The 18,871-nt window shown below is 51.7% G+C and overlaps 2 protein-coding genes across 2 annotated transcripts; one reads left to right on the top strand and one right to left on the bottom strand.

The window, feature by feature from the left end:
* Positions 1–257: 257 nt before the first annotated feature.
* On the top strand, positions 258–1,877 carry LOC101078540 (stress-associated endoplasmic reticulum protein 1). The gene is made up of 3 exons (XM_003968782.3): positions 258–482; positions 1,047–1,119; positions 1,363–1,877. Exons 1-3 carry the CDS (start codon positions 399–401, stop codon positions 1,401–1,403), a joined length of 198 nt encoding a protein of 65 aa, XP_003968831.1. The 5' UTR covers positions 258–398; the 3' UTR covers positions 1,404–1,877.
* Positions 1,878–2,025: 148 nt separating this feature from the next.
* Positions 2,026–12,102, bottom strand: mmp23bb (matrix metallopeptidase 23bb). The gene is made up of 8 exons (XM_029843420.1): positions 11,020–12,102; positions 5,616–5,707; positions 4,708–4,847; positions 4,367–4,534; positions 4,134–4,298; positions 3,948–4,058; positions 3,759–3,885; positions 2,026–2,995 (listed from the first exon to the last, which is right to left on the bottom strand). The coding sequence occupies exons 1-8, from the start codon at positions 11,083–11,085 to the stop codon at positions 2,803–2,805; spliced, it is 1,062 nt and encodes a 353-aa protein (XP_029699280.1). The 5' UTR covers positions 11,086–12,102; the 3' UTR covers positions 2,026–2,802.
* Positions 12,103–18,871: the final 6,769 nt, after the last annotated feature.

Below are 18,871 nucleotides of genomic sequence, written 5' to 3'. Positions count from 1 at the left end.
AGTTGACGTAGTGATACCAACTGCGAGTTCACTTCCGCTATGATCGTGAATACATGACGTTGGAAATTTTTTCAAAACTTAAACGGAAAGCAGTCTGCGACTAACACTTATTCAATAATAACCCCTAAGAATCATTTTAACTAAGAAGTACGGAGCAACCGGTTCAGGCCATCAACGAATTGTGCGCCATCGAGTTTTAAATTGAAAGAAGGCGACGGAAGCTTTATTGTGACGGACTTTAGCTTGTTGCTCAGGGTTGGGACTTCCGGCGGCGGAGCTTCACTATTTGAGTACGTAGACAAGAGAGCGGAGTCCTCAGTCTGATGATCATCTGAAGAAACTTCACAGAAGAGAAGAAGGCAACACTCTTAAGGAAGAAACGCTTAAAGAAGAAAACCATGGTGGCCAAACAGAGGATCCGAATGGCGAACGAGAAACACAGTAAAAACATCACCCAGCGAGGCAACGTGGCCAAGACAACGGTGAGTTTAACGATCTCGTTTCTGCGCAGGAAAACACGCTAAAGTCCCCAAATCAACACAATTGACGAACCAATGGAATTTAAAGTGGTTTGGTTTAAACGGAACCAGTCAGAGGCTGGAAAACTCGGTGTCGGTCTGTCCACCGTGGCAAAAGCATGAGAGGAGGAAGTCAGAAAGTTGATTTGATGTGATCAATAATCGGGAATATTCCGACATGGGCCCCTACTCAGAGCAGGCTGCCGATCATTACCCCCCCCCCCCATGGAGATGACAAGCAGTCGAACCAGTTTAAAACCATTGGAAGAGAAAGGAAAACCCCCCGCTGCGGAAGCAAAACCCATCATTAAACACGTAAAAAGGGTCACAGCCCTGAAAATGTTGAAGCTTTGGGGGCACAAAGACGTCATCGTGGTTTTCTGTAGTCATAGCAACGTGTTTTTCATTGTTTATCACAGAAAAAAATAACTTCAAATTGTCAGAAACCTTTTTGGAGCCCGTTTGTGAGCTCGGGTCCGAAAACTTGACTGGACTTTGATAATTAACATGATGTCTTTGTGTTGGCAGAGGAGTTTGTCCGAGGACAAAGGTGTGGGTCCGTGGCTGCTGGCGCTCTTCATCTTCGTGGTGTGTGGTTCAGGTGAGTCTTCCTCTTCGCTCAGGTCCTGCTCTGATTGGCTGGGTTGGAACTGGTGGACAAACTGAAGGGGTTCATGTTGTAAGGTCACGCGTTGGCCCGGGTCACGCGTTGGCCCGGGTCACGCGTTGGCCCGGGTCACTGTGACTCTTGGCTCAGGTGTTGCACAAACATCAGAGTCCGCGTGATGCTGTTCCTTTCTGCCGTTTGAAGGACCCATCCATAAGAGCATCTGTTTCTTCACAGCCATCTTCCAGATCATCCAGAGCATCAGGATGGGCATTTAGAGTGACGCCATCAGTCTGGAGACGGGGCTTTCCTGGAGAGAAGCCTAAATCGGAGAAGAAGAGAAGAGCAAATTACCATCCTAATTAGTCCCTCTTCCCTCCGAGACTGATCCCAAACATTCCTGAACATTCCTGAACTCAAGGACCACATGAATCCGACTCCGCCCCAGCATAATCAATGTTTACTCCAGCCGCCGACCTTCCCACCCCTGAAAACAAGCTGAGCGCCTGCCCATCGGTGTTTACCTGCGCTCTGACCCCACCTGCCCTCAGGGGCCAGAGTACAGCCACGCTGATGTGTAATCCCTGTCCTGGTCATGGGATCCCATGTGTCCCTCCTCTTCAGACTCCTCCTCAGTGAAATGAGACGGAGGTCTTTTGTATCAGAAGGTTCCGAGGTGTGACATGTGGGTTTGCAGCATGTGCAGCTTCACCTCTTCATGTTCTAATAAAGTTTAATTCTGAAGGTGACCACAGCATTCGTGTCCAAGTCTTCAGCTCTGCTGGTGCTGCACATACACCATAAACCAACAATTACAGCTTCAACTGATCAAAGTTCAGTGAAAAGCAATTGACTAAACAAAGAATCCATGCACAAAAGTGGTTAAAATAAAATGTTGAAGAGCTGTAAATGCATCACAGTAGTATTGGAGTCGTTGAATTCCTCCTTCCACATATTGTGATCTGTGTAGGAAGTAAAAAAGAAGATTTCTATGACCATAAAAGCACACTGACACACCTCAATCGGCCATTATAGGTCGTTGTGTTCCTGCAGTGACGCTAACCGGCCCACAGGGGGCGCACTGCAGTTGTAAAGTAAAGAGACAAACTCAGTTTTGATGATGAAGAGGGTGAAAGTCTCGATGATGAAGGTGGGATGATGATGTTTGAACGAGGAGGCATTTTCTTACTGATTTTTGAATCGACTTGCTGTCTATTATGTCTTTGTGATGATAACTGATTAACTTAATTATCTGCTTATACGCTCTATTTCTAACATTTAAAAAATCACGAATCCTAATTCAAATACATGATTTGATCTAATCTTACAGTTCTGAGAAGAACCAAACTCAGCTAGAAACAAATTCAGTAACTGTTGCTGTCGATAATAACTAAAGCTAAAATATCTGAATTAAAAAAATGCTACATAACTTGAAACGTTTCAAACAATAAATCAGGATAACAACAATTTCAACCAAACTGGGCGTTTCCAGACGGCCGAGCTATGAAGGACGCCGGCGAGGAGGTCTGCTAGCTCCATCACACCTGCCAGAGGGGGCGCGTTTGGTCCTAAAGTCGGTTTCGTTAGGGTGTAATTGTAGGCCGCCTTCTTCAAGGAGGTGGGCGGGGCCTCCTAAACACATCTGGCTCCTGACAGATGTGTCCTCCACATCAGCCCTCAGCTGTTGGTCGGCCGGTCAGGTTTGAGTCGGATGGCCCAAGAGTTGGCGGACACGAAGTCTCCCCGTCGATGGACGCGGCAGGTGTAGACGCCTTCGTTGTACTCGTTGGCGATGATACGCAGGTCTCTGTCCTTCATGACGATGTAGCCTGGGATGGAGTTGAGGATCTGCTCGCCATCTTTATACCAGCTGGGGACGAGAGCACGTGGAGACGTGAGCGCGTGGAGACGGGAGCGCGCGTCGACGAGGGCGCGCGGAGACGCGAGCGCGCGGAGACGGGAGCGCGCGGAGACGCGAGCGCGCGGAGACGGGAGCGCGCGGAGACGCGGGCGCGCGGAGACGGGAGCGCGCGGAGACGCGGGCGCGCGGAGACGGGAGCGCGCGGAGACGGGAGCGCGCGGAGACGCGAGCACGGGAGCGCGCGGAGACGTGAGCGCGTGGAGACGGGAGCGCGCGGAGACGCGAGCACGGGAGCGCGCGGAGACGGGAGCGCGCGGAGACGGGAGCGCGCGGAGACGAGGGCGCGCGGAGACGCGAGCGCGCGGAGACGGGAGCGCGCGGAGACGCGAGCGCGCGGAGACGGGAGCGCGCGTCGACGAGGGCGCGCGGAGACGGGAGCGCGCGGAGACGTGAGCGCGCGGAGACGGGAGCGCGCGGAGACGGGAGCGCGCGGAGACGAGGGCGCGCGGAGACGTGAGACGAGCGCGGGGAGACGAGCGCGCGGAGACGTGAGCGCGTGGAGACGGGAGCGCGCGGAGACGGGAGCGCGCGGAGACGGGAGCGCGCGGAGACGCGAGCACGGGAGCGCGCGGAGACGTGAGCGCGTGGAGACGGGAGCGCGCGGAGACGCGAGCACGGGAGCGCGCGGAGACGTGAGCGCGCGGAGACGTGAGCGCGTGGAGACGCGAGCTCCTCTCCGCCCGTTGCTCTAATCAACAATGTGCCTGCCCACCTGATTTTAGGTGCCGGTCGAGGGCTCTTGGTTCCGCAGCGGAATCCCACCACCTTGCCTCGCGGAACCATCTTGACCTTGAGGTTGGCTGGTGGAGATGTTGGTGTAGCGAGAGCTTCCAGAGGCTCTGCGGGACAGGAAACGCGTGATGAGGCTGTCAGGAAGCTCCCAGAATGCACCAGGACTCACCGAAGCAGAGGTTGCAGCGCCGAGGACAGTTCTTCTTCATGAAAGTCCTCCTCTGCTCACAGAAGCCCAGGCGAGCCCACGGATCACAGACCCGCTTCTTGTCCAGGCACCCTGAAACAGGACCACAGACGGCGGCGCGTCAGCAGCTAGCTTGTTTCAGGTCGAGCTGCTGGTTCGAGTAGCAACCGTAGAGTCTTTGGATGCCCCACACGTCGTCCTGGGCAACGTTCCTCTGGCCCGTGTAGGTGGCGTTGGGATGCATCAGGGCCGTCGGGTCTCTTGAGTGCCACAGTCCGAGAGCGTGGCCGATCTCGTGGGCCGCGACCTGGACCAGGTCATTGAGCCACACCCCTGCCGGGTCACATGATACTGAACCGCTGCTCGGTGAGCTGGTCCGGCGTGCAGGACAGACACCGTACCTTGTTTCCAGCTGAACCTGGATTTTCCAAGGATCCAGAACTCGTGATTGTCGAAGTGGATTTCTCCTCGAGGCGGCAGGAAGGCGTGAGCCAGCTCGCCATTCAGGCCGTCGAAGCACGGGTGGAGTGGCGACCACCAGCAGTCCGTGTGGTTAAAGGTGTAGAAGCCTGACACACACACACACACCCACACACACCCACACACCCACACACACACACACACCCACACACACACACACACACACACACACACACACACACACACACACCCACACACACACACACACACACATTTAAGAGTGTACCCACCTGTCGTCTGTGCTGAGCGTAGCTCCGCCTACCAATGGAGATGTCCACCGTTGTGTTGCTGTTGGTGACCTCGGTGAAGGTCAAAGGCGACACGCCGCTCCACTTAGCGAAGGCGATGCCGATGGCCTTCCTGGTGTCGTCCACATTCAGCGTGTTCGGAAACTTTAGGATCCTCGGAAACACAGACCACACCCACCGTAACCAGCCTGTCTCTCCTCTCTGTCCCAGTATAACCAGCCTGTCTCTCCTCTCTGTCCCAGTATAACCAGCCTGTCTCTCCCAGTATAACCAGCCTGTCTCTCCCAGTATAACCAGCCTGTCTCTCCTCTCTCTCCCAGTATAACCAGCCTGTCTCTCCCAGTATAACCAGCCTGTCTCTCCCAGTATAACCAGCCTGTCTCTCCCAGTATAACCAGCCTGTCTCTCCTCTCTCTCCCAGTATAACCAGCCTGTCTCTCCCAGTATAACCAGCCTGTCTCTCCTCTCTCTCCCAGTATAACCAGCCTGTCTCTCCCAGTATAACCAGCCTGTCTCTCCTCTCTCTCCCAGTATAACCAGCCTGTCTCTCCCAGTATAACCAGCCTGTCTCTCCCAGTATAACCAGCCTGTCTCTCCTCTCTCTCCCAGTATAACCAGCCTGTCTCTCCTCTCTCTCCCAGTATAACCAGCCTGTCTCTCCCAGTATAACCAGCCTGTCTCTCCCAGTATAACCAGCCTGTCTCTCCTCTCTCTCCCAGTATAACCAGCCTGTCTCTCCTCTCTCTCCCAGTATAACCAGCCTGTCTCTCCCAGTATAACCAGCCTGTCTCTCCCAGTATAACCAGCCTGTCTCTCCTCTCTCTCCCAGTATAACCAGCCTGTCTCTCCTCTCTCTCCCAGTATAACCAGCCTGTCTCTCCCAGTATAACCAGCCTGTCTCTCCCAGTATAACCAGTCTCACCTGTAGGTGATGTTGTGGTGCCTCCACTTGTGTCCCAGAGGGTTGATGACGTAGCGTTTACTTCTGGGTGCTGTGAAAGTTTCTGCTACTGTCTGAAACATCAAAGAATCTTCAGGTTAAACGTAAAAATGGAACTTCAAGGTTAGGGTTACTAGTAGTGGTAGTAGTAGTGGTGGTAGTAGTAGTAGTGGTGGTAGTAGTAGTAGTGGTGGTAGTAGTAGTACTAGTAGTGGTAGTAGTAGTGGTAGTAGTAGTAGTAGTGGTGGTAGTAGTAGTAGTAGTACTAGTAGTGGTAGTAGTAGTGGTAGTAGTAGTAGTAGTGGTGGTAGTAGTAGTAGTGGTGGTAGTAGTAGTACTAGTAGTGGTAGTAGTAGTAGTAGTGGTGGTAGTAGTAGTAGTGGTGGTAGTAGTACTAGTAGTGGTAGTAGTAGTGGTAGTAGTAGTGGTAGTACTAGTACTAGTAGCTCGCGTCTCCAGTACTAGGGTAACCCTAAACCTAACCCTAACCCCTAGGGTAACCCTAACCCAAACCCTAGGATAACCCTAACCCTAACCCTAACCCTAACCCCTTGGGTAACCCTAACCCTAGGGTAACCCTAACCCTAGGGTAACCCTAACCCTAACCCTAACCCCTAGGGTAACCCTAACCCTAGGATAACCCTAACCCTAACCCTAGGATAACCCTAACCCTAACCCCTAGGGTAACCCTAACCCTAACCCTAACCCTAGGATAACCCTAACCCTAACCCTAACCCTAACCCCTTGGGTAACCCTAACCCTAACCCTAGGGTAACCCTAACCCTAACCCTAACCCCTAGGGTAACCCTAACCCTAACCCTAACCCTAACCCTAGGGTAAGCCTAACCCTAACCCTAACCCCTAGGGTAACCGTAACCCTAGGATAACCCTAACCCTAACCCTAACCCCTAGGGTAACCCTAACCCTAACCCTAGGGTAACCCTAACCCTAACCCCTAGGGTAACCCTAACCCTAACCCTAACCCCTTGGGTAACCCTAACCCTAGGGTAACCCTAACCCTAACCCTAGGGTAACCCTAACCCTAACCCCTAGGGTAACCCTAACCCTAACCCTAAGGTAACCCTAACCCTAACCAGCGTTCCAGGAAGGAGGGTTCTTCTGTGAGGGTTCCTCATGTTGGAGACGTGTTCTCCATGTTCTGCTTCTGAAGAGCTTTCAGCTTCTTCAGTCCCTGATTGGTCAAAGTGCTGCGGTCGCCATGGCAACCAGATTAATGCTTCAGATCAAATGAGATCAGAATCAAAGATCAACAGAACTCTGATGTCCAGGTCAGTTTTCTGAAGACAAGAATTCTTTTCAATCTGGAAAACCGAGAACAGTCAAGATCAATAAGAAATGTTTGATGGTAATAGTGTCATAACTGATCAATAACAGCCACAGTGTGTGTTTGATGGTTTCCATAGCAACCATAGAAATACAACAGGCTACTACCACCACTACTACCACCACTACTGCTACTACTACTACTACTACTGTTACTACCACCACTACTACTACCACTACCACTACTACTACTACTACTACTACTACCACTACTGCTACTAGTACTACTACTACTATCACTACTACTACTACCACTACTACTACTACTACTACCACCACCACTACTGCTACTACTACTACTACCACTACTACCACCACCACTACTGCTACTACTACTACTACTACTGTTACTACCACCACTACTACTACTGTTACTACCACCACTACTACTACTACTACCACTACTACTACTACTACTACTGCTACTATCACTACTACTACTACCATCACTACTACTACCATTACCACTACTAGTACTACTACTACTACCACTACTAGTACCACTACTACCACTACCACCACTACTACAACTACTAGTACTACTACTACCACTACTACCACTACTACTACCACTACTAGTACTACTACTACTATCACTACTACTACCACTACTAGTACTAGTACTACTACCACCACCACAACTACTACTACCACTACTAGTACTACTACTACCACCACTACTACTACCACTACTAGTACTAGTACTACCACCACTACTACTACTACCACTACTACTACCACTACCACTACTAGTACTACTACTACCACTACTAGTACTACTACTACCACTACTACTACCACTACTAGTACTACTACTACCACTACTACCACTACCACTACTAGTACTACTACTACCACTACTAGTACTACCACTACTACTACCACTACTAGTACTAGTACTACTACTACCACTACCACTACTAGTACTACTACTACCACTACTACTACTACCACTACTAGTACTACTACTACCACTACCACTACTAGTACTACCACTACTACTACTACTACCACTACTAGTACTATTACTACCACTACTAGTACTACCACTACTTGTACTACCACTACTTGTACTAGTACTACCACTACTAGTACTACTACTACCACTACTACTACCACTACTACCACTACCACTACTAGTACTACTACTACCACTACTACTACCACTACTAGTACTAGTACTACCACTACTACTACCACTACTAGTACTAGTACTACTACTACCACTACTACCACTACTACTACCACTACTAGTACTACTACTACTATCACTACTACTACCACTACTAGTACTAGTACTACTACCACCACCACAACTACTACTACCACTACTAGTACTACTACTACCACCACTACTACTACCACTACTAGTACTAGTACTACCACCACTACTACTACTACCACTACTACTACCACTACCACTACTAGTACTACTACTACCACTACTAGTACTACTACTACCACTACTACTACCACTACTAGTACTACTACTACCACTACTACCACTACCACTACTAGTACTACTACTACCACTACTAGTACTACCACTACTACTACCACTACTAGTACTAGTACTACTACTACCACTACCACTACTAGTACTACTACTACCACTACTACTACTACCACTACTAGTACTACTACTACCACTACCACTACTAGTACTACCACTACTACTACCACTACTAGTACTAGTACTATTACTACCACTACTAGTACTACCACTACTAGTACTACCACCACTAGTACTACCACTACTAGTACTACTACTACCACTACCACTACTAGTACTACCACTACTACTACCACTACTAGTACTACCACTACCACTACTAGTACTACCACTACCACTACTAATACTAGTACTACCACTACTAGTACTAGTACTATTACTACCACTACTAGTACTAGTACTATTACTACCACTACTACTACCACTACCACTACTACTACCACTACTAGTACTAGTACTACCACCACTACTACTACTACCACTACTACTACCACTACTTGTACTAGTACTACTACTACCACCACTACTACTACTACCAATACTACTAGTAGTACTACCACTACTAGTACTACTACTACCACTACTAGTACTACTACTACCACTACTACCACTACCACTACTAGTACTACTACTACCACTACTACTACCACTACTAGTACTACCACTACTACTACCACTACTAGTACTACTACTACCACTACTAGTACTACTACTACCACTACTACTACTACCACTACTAGTACTACTACTACCACTACCACTACTAGTACTACCACTACTACTACCACTACTAGTACTATTACTACCACTACTAGTACTACCACTACTAGTACTACCACCACTAGTACTACCACTACTAGTACTACTACTACCACTACCACTACTAGTACTACCACTACTACTACCACTACTAGTACTACCACCACTAGTACTACCACTACTAGTACTACTACTACCACTACCACTACTAGTACTACCACTACCACTACCACTACTAGTACTACCACTACCACTACTAGTACTACCACTACCACTACTAGTACTAGTACTACTACTACCACTACCACTACTAGTACTACTACTACCACTACCACTACTAGTACTAGTACTACTACTACCACTACCACTACTAGTACTACTACTACCACTACTACTACTACCACTACTAGTACTACTACTACCACTACCACTACTAGTACTACCACTACTACTACCACTACTAGTACTATTACTACCACTACTAGTACTAGTACTACCACTACTACTACCACTACTAGTACTAGTACTATTACTACCACTACTAGTACTACCACTACTAGTACTACCACCACTAGTACTACCACTACTAGTACTACTACTACCACTACCACTACTAGTACTACCACTACCACTACTAGTACTACCACTACCACTACTAGTACTAGTACTACTACTACCACTACCACTACTAGTACTACTACTACCACTACCACTACTAGTACTAGTACTACTACTACCACTACCACTACTAGTACTACTACTACCACTACTACTACTACCACTACTAGTACTACTACTACCACTACCACTACTAGTACTACCACTACTACTACCACTACTAGTACTATTACTACCACTACTAGTACTACCACCACTAGTACTACCACTACTTGTACTAGTACTACCACTACTACTATCACTACTAGTACTAGTACTACCACTACTACTACCACTACTAGTACTACTACTACTACCACTACTACTACCACTACTAGTACTAGTACTACTACCACCACCACAACTACTACTACCACTACTAATACTACTACTACCACCACTACTACTACCACTACTAGTACTAGTACTACCACCACTACTACTACTACCACTACTACTACCACTACTTGTACTAGTACTACTACTACCACCACTACTACTACTACCAATACTACTAGTAGTACTACCACTACTAGTACTACTACTACCACTACTACTACCACTACCACTACTACTACTACCACTACTACCACTACCACTACTAGTACTAGTACTACCACTACTACTACCACTACTAGTACTACTACTACCACTACTAGTACTACTACTACCACTACTACTACTACCACTACTAGTACTACTACTACCACTACCACTACTAGTACTACCACTACTAGTACTATTACTACCACTACTAGTACTACCACTACTAGTACTACCACCACTACTACTACCACTACTAGTACTACTACTACCACTACCACTACTAGTACTACCACTACTACTACCACTACTAGTACTACTACTACCACTACTAGTACTACCACTACCACTACTAATACTAGTACTAGTACTACCACTACTAGTACTACCACTACCACTACTAATACTAGTACTACCACTACTAGTACTACCACTACCACTACCACTACTAATACTAGTACTAGTACTACCACTACCACTACTAATACTAGTACTACCACTACTAGTACTACCACTACCACTACCACTACTAATACTAGTACTAGTACTACCACTACTGTCCTGACTCACCCAGGTCTTCAGCAGCAGCAGCAGCAGCGCAGCAGCATGATGGTCCATCATCACATGACCAGTCATCAACTGCCGGTCCAAAGTCGCGCCGGTACTCGCAGCCACCGGTCCGGGTCCGGGTCCGGGTCCCGGTCCAGGTCCGCTACTCCCCCAACTGTCCGGGTCACAGCAGCTCCGGAGTCCGGTCAGAGCCGCGCTGTGTCCGGACAAAGTGTGAGGAAGTTGGCGGAGAGACGTTCGCTGCAGCTGCACTTCTCCGGAGGGGCGGGGTCAGGTGTGTGCGTGTGTGTGTGTGTGTGCGCGTGCGCGTGTTTGAGTGAGCGTCTTATTCTAACTCGGATTCTCAGACTTCATTTAAACTCAAACTCTCTCCGGAAATAGTGATTGATCGATTGATTATCGATTAGTTTGTACGGCCGTCATGTCCTCTGAAGCTCCGCCCCGTTGCCCCCCCCCCGGGGGGCCCCTCTGGGGTCGGAGCCTCAGGTGAGGCCCCCGCTGTTGGCTCAGCAGCGCGTGCGTCAGAAGTGGCGCAGAGAGCCGATTATTGATCCATGTGTGTCGGTGGAGGGTGTGACGTCATCAGAGCCTCCCAGTGGGGGGTCGTGCCAAAGCCTGAACTTGGTTCTGCTTCTGTCTCTGGGATGAGGAGGTTCTGTGGGCTCGACCGGCGCCGCTCTCATCGGATCGGCTGCTGCAGCCTCGGGGGCCGTGGAGCTTCTGGTCCAGACCCGGACCTCTCTGCTAAGCTAGCTTAGCTCATGCTAACTTCCTGCCTTCCTTCAAAGTTCCTGATGGTGTAAAGATCCAGGAGATACTCGGAGCTAAAGGCTGAGGAACAAGAATCTGTGGCGAACACAACTGGACCACACATCTGTCAGCAATGTGGTCGCTCAGATTACTCACATTCCCGTCATACCGCAGTGGGCTTTGGGCCCTCAGGGGCCTCCTGGAAGCCAAGGCAGCAGGTTTATGGAGGAGAAAAGAGCAGAAAAGGAGGAAACGACTTCCAACCTTCCCTGAATGATGAGGATTTAATTACACTCCAGTCCATTCAGCTGTCATTCTGCACACACACACACACACACTGCACACACACACTGCACACACACACTGCACACGTACAACCACTCTCAGCTCCTCATACACATTTACCCTTATATTTATGAAAGTCCTCACAGAGATAGAAACTTTGTGAAGACTTTGCCCAGCCCTCACCCTAAGCACAACTAACCTCAACTAACCTGACCTAAACCAAAGTCTAACCTCAACAACTAACCTGACCTAAACCAAAGTCTAACCTCAACAACTAACCTGACCTAAACCAAAGTCTAACCTTAACAACTAACCTGACCTAAACCAAAGTCTAACCTTAACTAACCTGACCTAAACCAAAGTCTAACCTCAACAACTAACCTGACCTAAACCAAAGTCTAACCTCAACAACTAACCTGACCTAAACCAAAGTCTAACCTTAACAACTAACCTGACCTAAACCAAAGTCTAACCTCAACAACTAACGAAACGACCCTTGAACTTGTGAAGACGAGTCAAAATGCCCACAAATGTCCTCACTTTGCTAGTAGAATGTGAATTTTGGTACTCAACCGTAAGTCAACAACACACACACACGCACGTACACACACGCACGTTGACACACACACACACGCACGTTCACACACACACACCATCTCACAGGTTCCCACACAGAAAGTTCATCTTGTTTGCTCAGAGCTGAAAACAAACAGCTCAGTGTTTTACAGCCTGGTCGTCATGGCAACGAGGCCTATGGATGTTTTACAATCCCCCCCCCCCCCCCCATCCAGAGGTGATGATGTCACCTCTAAGGGGGGCGAGGACGCTCCGGGAGGCAGCGATTCCAGACGTGATGAAGAGAAAGGAGGCTGGTTCACAGACCTTTATTATCACGTGCACATGAATGACAGCAGAACCAGAACTAGTAGCAGAACCAGAACTAGTAGCAGAACCAGAACTAGTAGCACCTGTCAGGGGGCAACGGTTCAGCAGGCTGTCTAAGGATGGGGTTGCCATAGCAACCCTCAGACGTGCCTCTGTCATTTCCTCTGCACATAAAGGCCGGGCCACAGGTCCAGTCCTGAGGCCGGGCCACAGGTACAGTCCCGGGGGCCACAGGTCCAGTCCCGAGGCCGGGCCACAGGTCCAGTCCCGGGGCCGGGCCACAGGTCCAGTCCCCGGGGGCCACAGGTCCAGTCCCGAGGCCGGGCCACAGGTCCAGTCCTGAGGCCGGGCCACAGGTCCAGTCCCGGGGGCCACAGGTCCAGTCCCGAGGCCGGGCCACAGGTCCAGTCCCCAGGGGCCACAGGTCCAGTCCCGGGGCCGGGCCACAGGTCCAGTCCCGGGGGCCACAGGTCCAGTCCCGAGGCCGGGCCACGGGTCCAGTCCCGGGGGCCACAGGTCCAGTCCCGGGGGCCACAGGTCCAGTCCCGAGGCCGGGCCACAGGTCCAGTCCCGGGGGCCACAGGTCCAGTCCCGGGGGCCACAGGTCCAGTCCCGAGGCCGGGCCACAGGTCCAGTCCCGGGGCACAGGTCCAGTCCCGGGGCCGGGCCACAGGTCCAGTCCCGGGGCCGGGCCACAGGTCTGGACCCAATGTGATTTAAATGGATTAAAGTGCAAGTCATTAAATCTGGACTTACAAGTCTCATGTTGTATGAGCGCCACCTAGTGTCAGAACTAAACTGATGCCGATCCTTAATATTTCCCTGTGTGGAAAAATCAACTGGATTTAACTTGAAAACTTCTTCTGGATCTTCTTCACCTGCACCGAAGTCTTTGCTCAACAGTCTTGGACTGGAGGACGGAGGGACGGATGGAGGACGGATGGAGGACGGAGGGAGGGAGGGACGGAGGGAGGGAGGGAGGGAGGACGGATGGACGGGTGGAGGACGGAGGGACGGAGGGAGGACGGATGGACGGAGGGAGGACGGAGGACAGAGGGACGGAGGGAGGACGGAGGGACGGGTGGAGGACGGAGGGAGGACGGAGGACAGAGGGACGGAGGGAGGGAGGGACGGGTGGAGGACGGAGGGAGGACGGAGGACGGAGGGAGGGACGGAGGGAGGACGGATGGACGGGTGGAGGACGGAGGGAGGGAGGGACGGCATTATGGGTATCCTGCTGATCCCTTCACCCAACACACATTACCGAGAGAGTGTGTGTGTGCATGTGTGTGTGCGTGTGCATGTGTGTGCGTGTGTGCATGCGTGTGTATGTGCGTGTGTGCATGTGTGCGCGTGCGTGTGTGTGCGCGTGCGTGTGCATGTGTGTGCGTGTGTGCATGTGTGCGTGCGTGTGCATGTGTGTGCGTGTGTGCATGTGTGTGCGTGCGTGTGTATGTGCGTGTGTGCATGTGTGCGTGTGTGTGCGTGCGTGTGTGTGCGTGTGTGCGTGCGTGTGTGCATGTGTGTGTGCGTGTGTGCATGTGTGCGTGTGTGTGTGTGCGCATGTGTGTGCATGTGTGTGACTCCCCAGGTGAGACGTCTGCCAGACAAAAGAGAAACAGAAATGCTGATTTTCCGGAATGATCCCAACTTCCGAGCGTTCCTGGGCAGCGCTCCGAAGGTGTCCTGGCACCACCACAGGTGTGGTCTCACCTGTCCTACGACCTGGTCAGTGAGGAAGCTGCGGGTTCGGGATCCCCGGGGGGACCCGCCGGGCCAGACGACGGCCGCCACGCCGGATTTTCTTTAGGTTTTGATTTTCTCATTGGAAACTCACAAAAATCAAAACCTAAAAAAACAACAGAGCGGCAGAGGTGGCACTTCCTGTCTACACTGGAAGCACTTCCTGTTTGTTTGTGGGCCCCAAATCTGTGGTGGCGTTCTCCCGGAGGAGGTGTTCTCCTGGAGGAGGCGTTCTTCTCCTGGAGGAGGCGTTCTTCTTCTGGAGGTGTTGTTCTCCTGGAGGAGGCGTTGTTCTCCTGGAGGAGGCGTTCTCCTGGAGGAGTTCTTCTCCTGGAGGCGGCGTTCTCCTGGAGGAGGCGTTCTCCTGGAGGAGTTCTTCTCCTGGAGGCGGCGTTCTCCTGGAGGAGGCGTTCTTCTCCTGGAGGCGGCGTTCTCCTGGAGGAGGCGTTCTCCTGGAGGAGGCGTTCTCCTGGAGGCGTTCTTCTCCTGGAGGAGGCGTTCTCCTGGAGGAGGCGTTCTTCTCCTGGAGGAGGCGTTCTCCTGGAGGAGGCGTTCTTCTCCTGGAGGAGGAGTTCTCTTGGAGGAGGCGTTCTTCTCCTGGAGGAGGAGTTCTCCTGGAGGAGGCGTTCTCCTGGAGGAGTTCTTCTCCTGGAGGCATTCTTCTCCTGGAGGAGGCGTTCTCCTGGAGGAGGCGTTCTTCTCCTGGAGGAGGCGTTCTCCTGGAGGAGGCGTTCTTCTCCTGGAGGAGGCGTTCTTCTCCTGGAGGAGGCGTTCTTCTCCTGGAGGAGGCGTTCTCCTGGAGGAGGCGTTCTTCTCCTGGAGGAGGCGTTCTTCTCCTGGAGGAGGAGTTCTCCTGGAGGAGGCGTTCTTCTCCTGGAGGAGGCGTTCTTCTCCTGGAGGAGGAGTTCTTCTCTTGGAGGAGGCGTTCTTCTCCTGGAGGAGGAGTTCTCCTGGAGGAGGCGTTCTCCTGGAGGAGTTCTTCTCCTGGAGGCATTCTTCTCCTGGAGGAGGCGTTCTCCTGGAGGAGGCGTTCTTCTCCTGGAGGAGGCGTTCTCCTGGAGGAGGCGTTCTTCTCCTGGAGGAGGCGTTCTTCTCCTGGAGGAGGCGTTCTTCTCCTGGAGGAGGAGTTCTTCTCCTGGAGGAGGCGTTCTCCTGGAGGAGGAGTTCTCCTGGAGGAGGCGTTCTCCTGGAGGAGGAGTTCTCCTGGAGGAGGCGGGACATCCCAGCCAGGTGTGGAGCAGCTGCCCTGTGAGGAGACAACGCCGTCACTTCCTGTTTCCACTCAACATGAACAGCTGACGTTTATCTGTGAACTTTAACCTTATTTTCTTCTGGAGCATAAAAACATGATTAAACCACAAATCTAGAGGCAACAAAATGAAACTGTGATATTTAAAGTGATGAAAATAAGAGTTCTCCAATAACAGACTCAGGTGTGTCACGCTGTTTGTGTTCCACCTGGTGGTGAAAGTGAGGTTAGAACGAAGATGTTTAAATATTCAGCAGTGATGAAGGTTTGATGGTGGCTCAGTGGTGACCAGTAACACAGGTGATCCACAGTGGCAGGTGATCCACACAGGCAGGTGATCCACAGTGGCAGGTGATCCACAGTGGCAGGTGATCCACACAGGCAGGTGACCCACACAGGCAGGTGATCCACACAGGCAGGTGATCCACACAGGCAGGTGACCCACACAGGCAGGTGATCCACAGTGGCAGGTGATCCACAGTGGCAGGTGATCCACAGTGGCAGGTGACCCACAGTGGCAGGTGATCCACACAGGCAGGTAACCCACAGTGGCAGGTGATCCACACGGGCAGGTGATCCACACGGGCAGGTGATCCACAGTGGCAGGTGATCCACAGTGGCAGGTGATCCACACGGGCAGGTGATCCACAGTGGCAGGTGATCCACACGGGCAGGTGATCCACACAGGCAGGTGATCCACAGTGGCAGGTGACCCACAGTAGCAGGTGACCCACACAGGCAGGTGACCCACACAGGCAGGTGACCCACAGTGGCAGGTGACCCACAGTGGCAGGTGATCCACAGTGGCAGGTGATCCACAGTGGCAGGTGATCCACACGGGCAGGTGACCCACAGTGGCAGGTGATCCACAGTGGCAGGTGACCCACACAGGCAGGTGATCCACAGTGGCAGGTGACCCACAGTGGCAGGTGATCCACACAGGCAGGTGATCCACACAGGCAGGTGACCCACAGTAGCAGGTGATCCACAGTGGCAGGTGATCCACACAGGCAGGTGATCCACACAGGCAGGTGACCCACAGTAGCAGGTGATCCACAGTGGCAGGTGATCCACACAGGCAGGTGATCCACACAGGCAGGTGACCCACAGTGGCAGGTGATCCACAGTGGCAGGTGATCCACACAGGCAGGTGATCCACAGTGGCAGGTGATCCACAGTAGCAGGTGATCCACAGTGGCAGGTGATCCACAGTAGCAGGTGATCCACAGTAGCAGGTGATCCACAGTGGCAGGTGATCCACAGTAGCAGGTGATCCACAGTGGCAGGTGATCCACAGTGGCAGGTGATCCACAGTGGGGGCTCAGGACCCTGACATGATGTTGGAACTGGAGCTTTTGTTGCTGCCACATTCGCAGCATCCGACTGTGTTCTCCACCGTTTCCTAGCAACAGGCAGCACCTTCAGATCGGAGCTGAATTCTTCGATGTCAGTGACACAATCGCCACGTCCGTGTCCTCAGATCCAGCTGGGACACGGATCACGGATCCTCAGATCCAGCTGGGACACGGATCCTCAGATCCTGCTGGGACACGGATCATGGATCTTCAGATCCAGCTGGGACACGGATCATGGATCCTCAGATCCAGCTGGGACACGGATCATGGATCCTCAGATCCAGCTGGGACACGGATCCTCAGATCCAGCTGGGACACGGATCATGGATCCTCAGATCCAGCTGGGACACGGATCCTCAGATCCAGCTGGGACACGGATCACGGATCTTCAGATCCAGCTGGGACACGGATCACGGATCCTCAGATCCAGCTGGGACACGGATCACGGATCTTCAGATCCAGCTGGGACACGGATCACGGATCCTCAGATCCAGCTGGGACACGGATCCTCAGATCCAGCTGGGACACGGATCACGGATCCTCAGATCCAGCTGGGACACGGATCATGGATCTTCAGATCCCGCTGGGACACGGACGTGGCGGCGACTGCGTGGAACCGCTGGATGATGGCAGCAGTTGTGGGTTTGCCCCCCTGCCCCCCTGCTGAGAGGCCTGTACGTTGGTTTCCTCCCCTCGCTGACGTCATACAGGTTATTTAGAGACGTCCGGCTCCCCCCTGTGATGGATGGTGGAGCGCTCGGCCATCATGGCTGACACCTGCCAATCAATCACACCTGTGCACGACACCAACGCTGATCTGGGATATAAAGGTGTGACACTAAACAGCCCGACTGACAGATGCTTTCAGGTTAATTGGTGTCATGATTGGCCAGTTTGACATCCGTGTCCGTCTCTATTAACATTAATTAACGACCATTTTAGTGTCCCCAGCCTCTTATTAATGCTGCATGTTCACCATCTGTAATTAAGGTGTTTCGGGACCTACATGTATCACATTTACCGACCCTGTGAGCGGATGTTCCAGATGTGCGCATCTTGATGGTGCGTTGAGGGTTGCAGATGTTGCCGGGATCTGCGCGTCCACGGCGGCTGTTCTCGCTCCACATTTAAAGGCTTCGTGTCGCCCAAACATGGCGAATCATCAGTTCTTCAGTTCTTCACAGATGCAACATTAATAAACGCTCATGAATCCGAATCATGGCCCCTTCAGGGAACCGCGGTGAGCAAAAAACACCGAAAACTCGCCACAATGTTCAACAGAACTTCTGATTTCATTCGCAAAATTGCAACAATGCAGCGACCGATGAATGAAATAAAAAGGCGATGCACGAATCGCCTGTGCGTGTTTGTGGGTCGAGATCGGGACGTTACCGCAGCGGTCCGACGGCAGCTGCAGTGCGGACGGACACACGGTTCCGTCCGGAGCCTCCATGTTAAGAGTCCCAGCCGAGTCTCCAGCCTCCGTCCCAGAGAAGCGCCCCGGCTCAATCACGACGTTAGACCCTAGAGATGAGTCCTGTCTCCTCCATGTCGGAGCCAAGATGTCGGAGGGAGTCAGCTGACC

Source organism: Takifugu rubripes, chromosome 11 (genome assembly GCF_901000725.2).
Source record: "Takifugu rubripes chromosome 11, fTakRub1.2, whole genome shotgun sequence".
NCBI classification, from domain to species: domain Eukaryota; kingdom Metazoa; phylum Chordata; class Actinopteri; order Tetraodontiformes; family Tetraodontidae; genus Takifugu; species Takifugu rubripes.
This window is presented reverse-complemented; position numbering and strand designations above follow the sequence as displayed.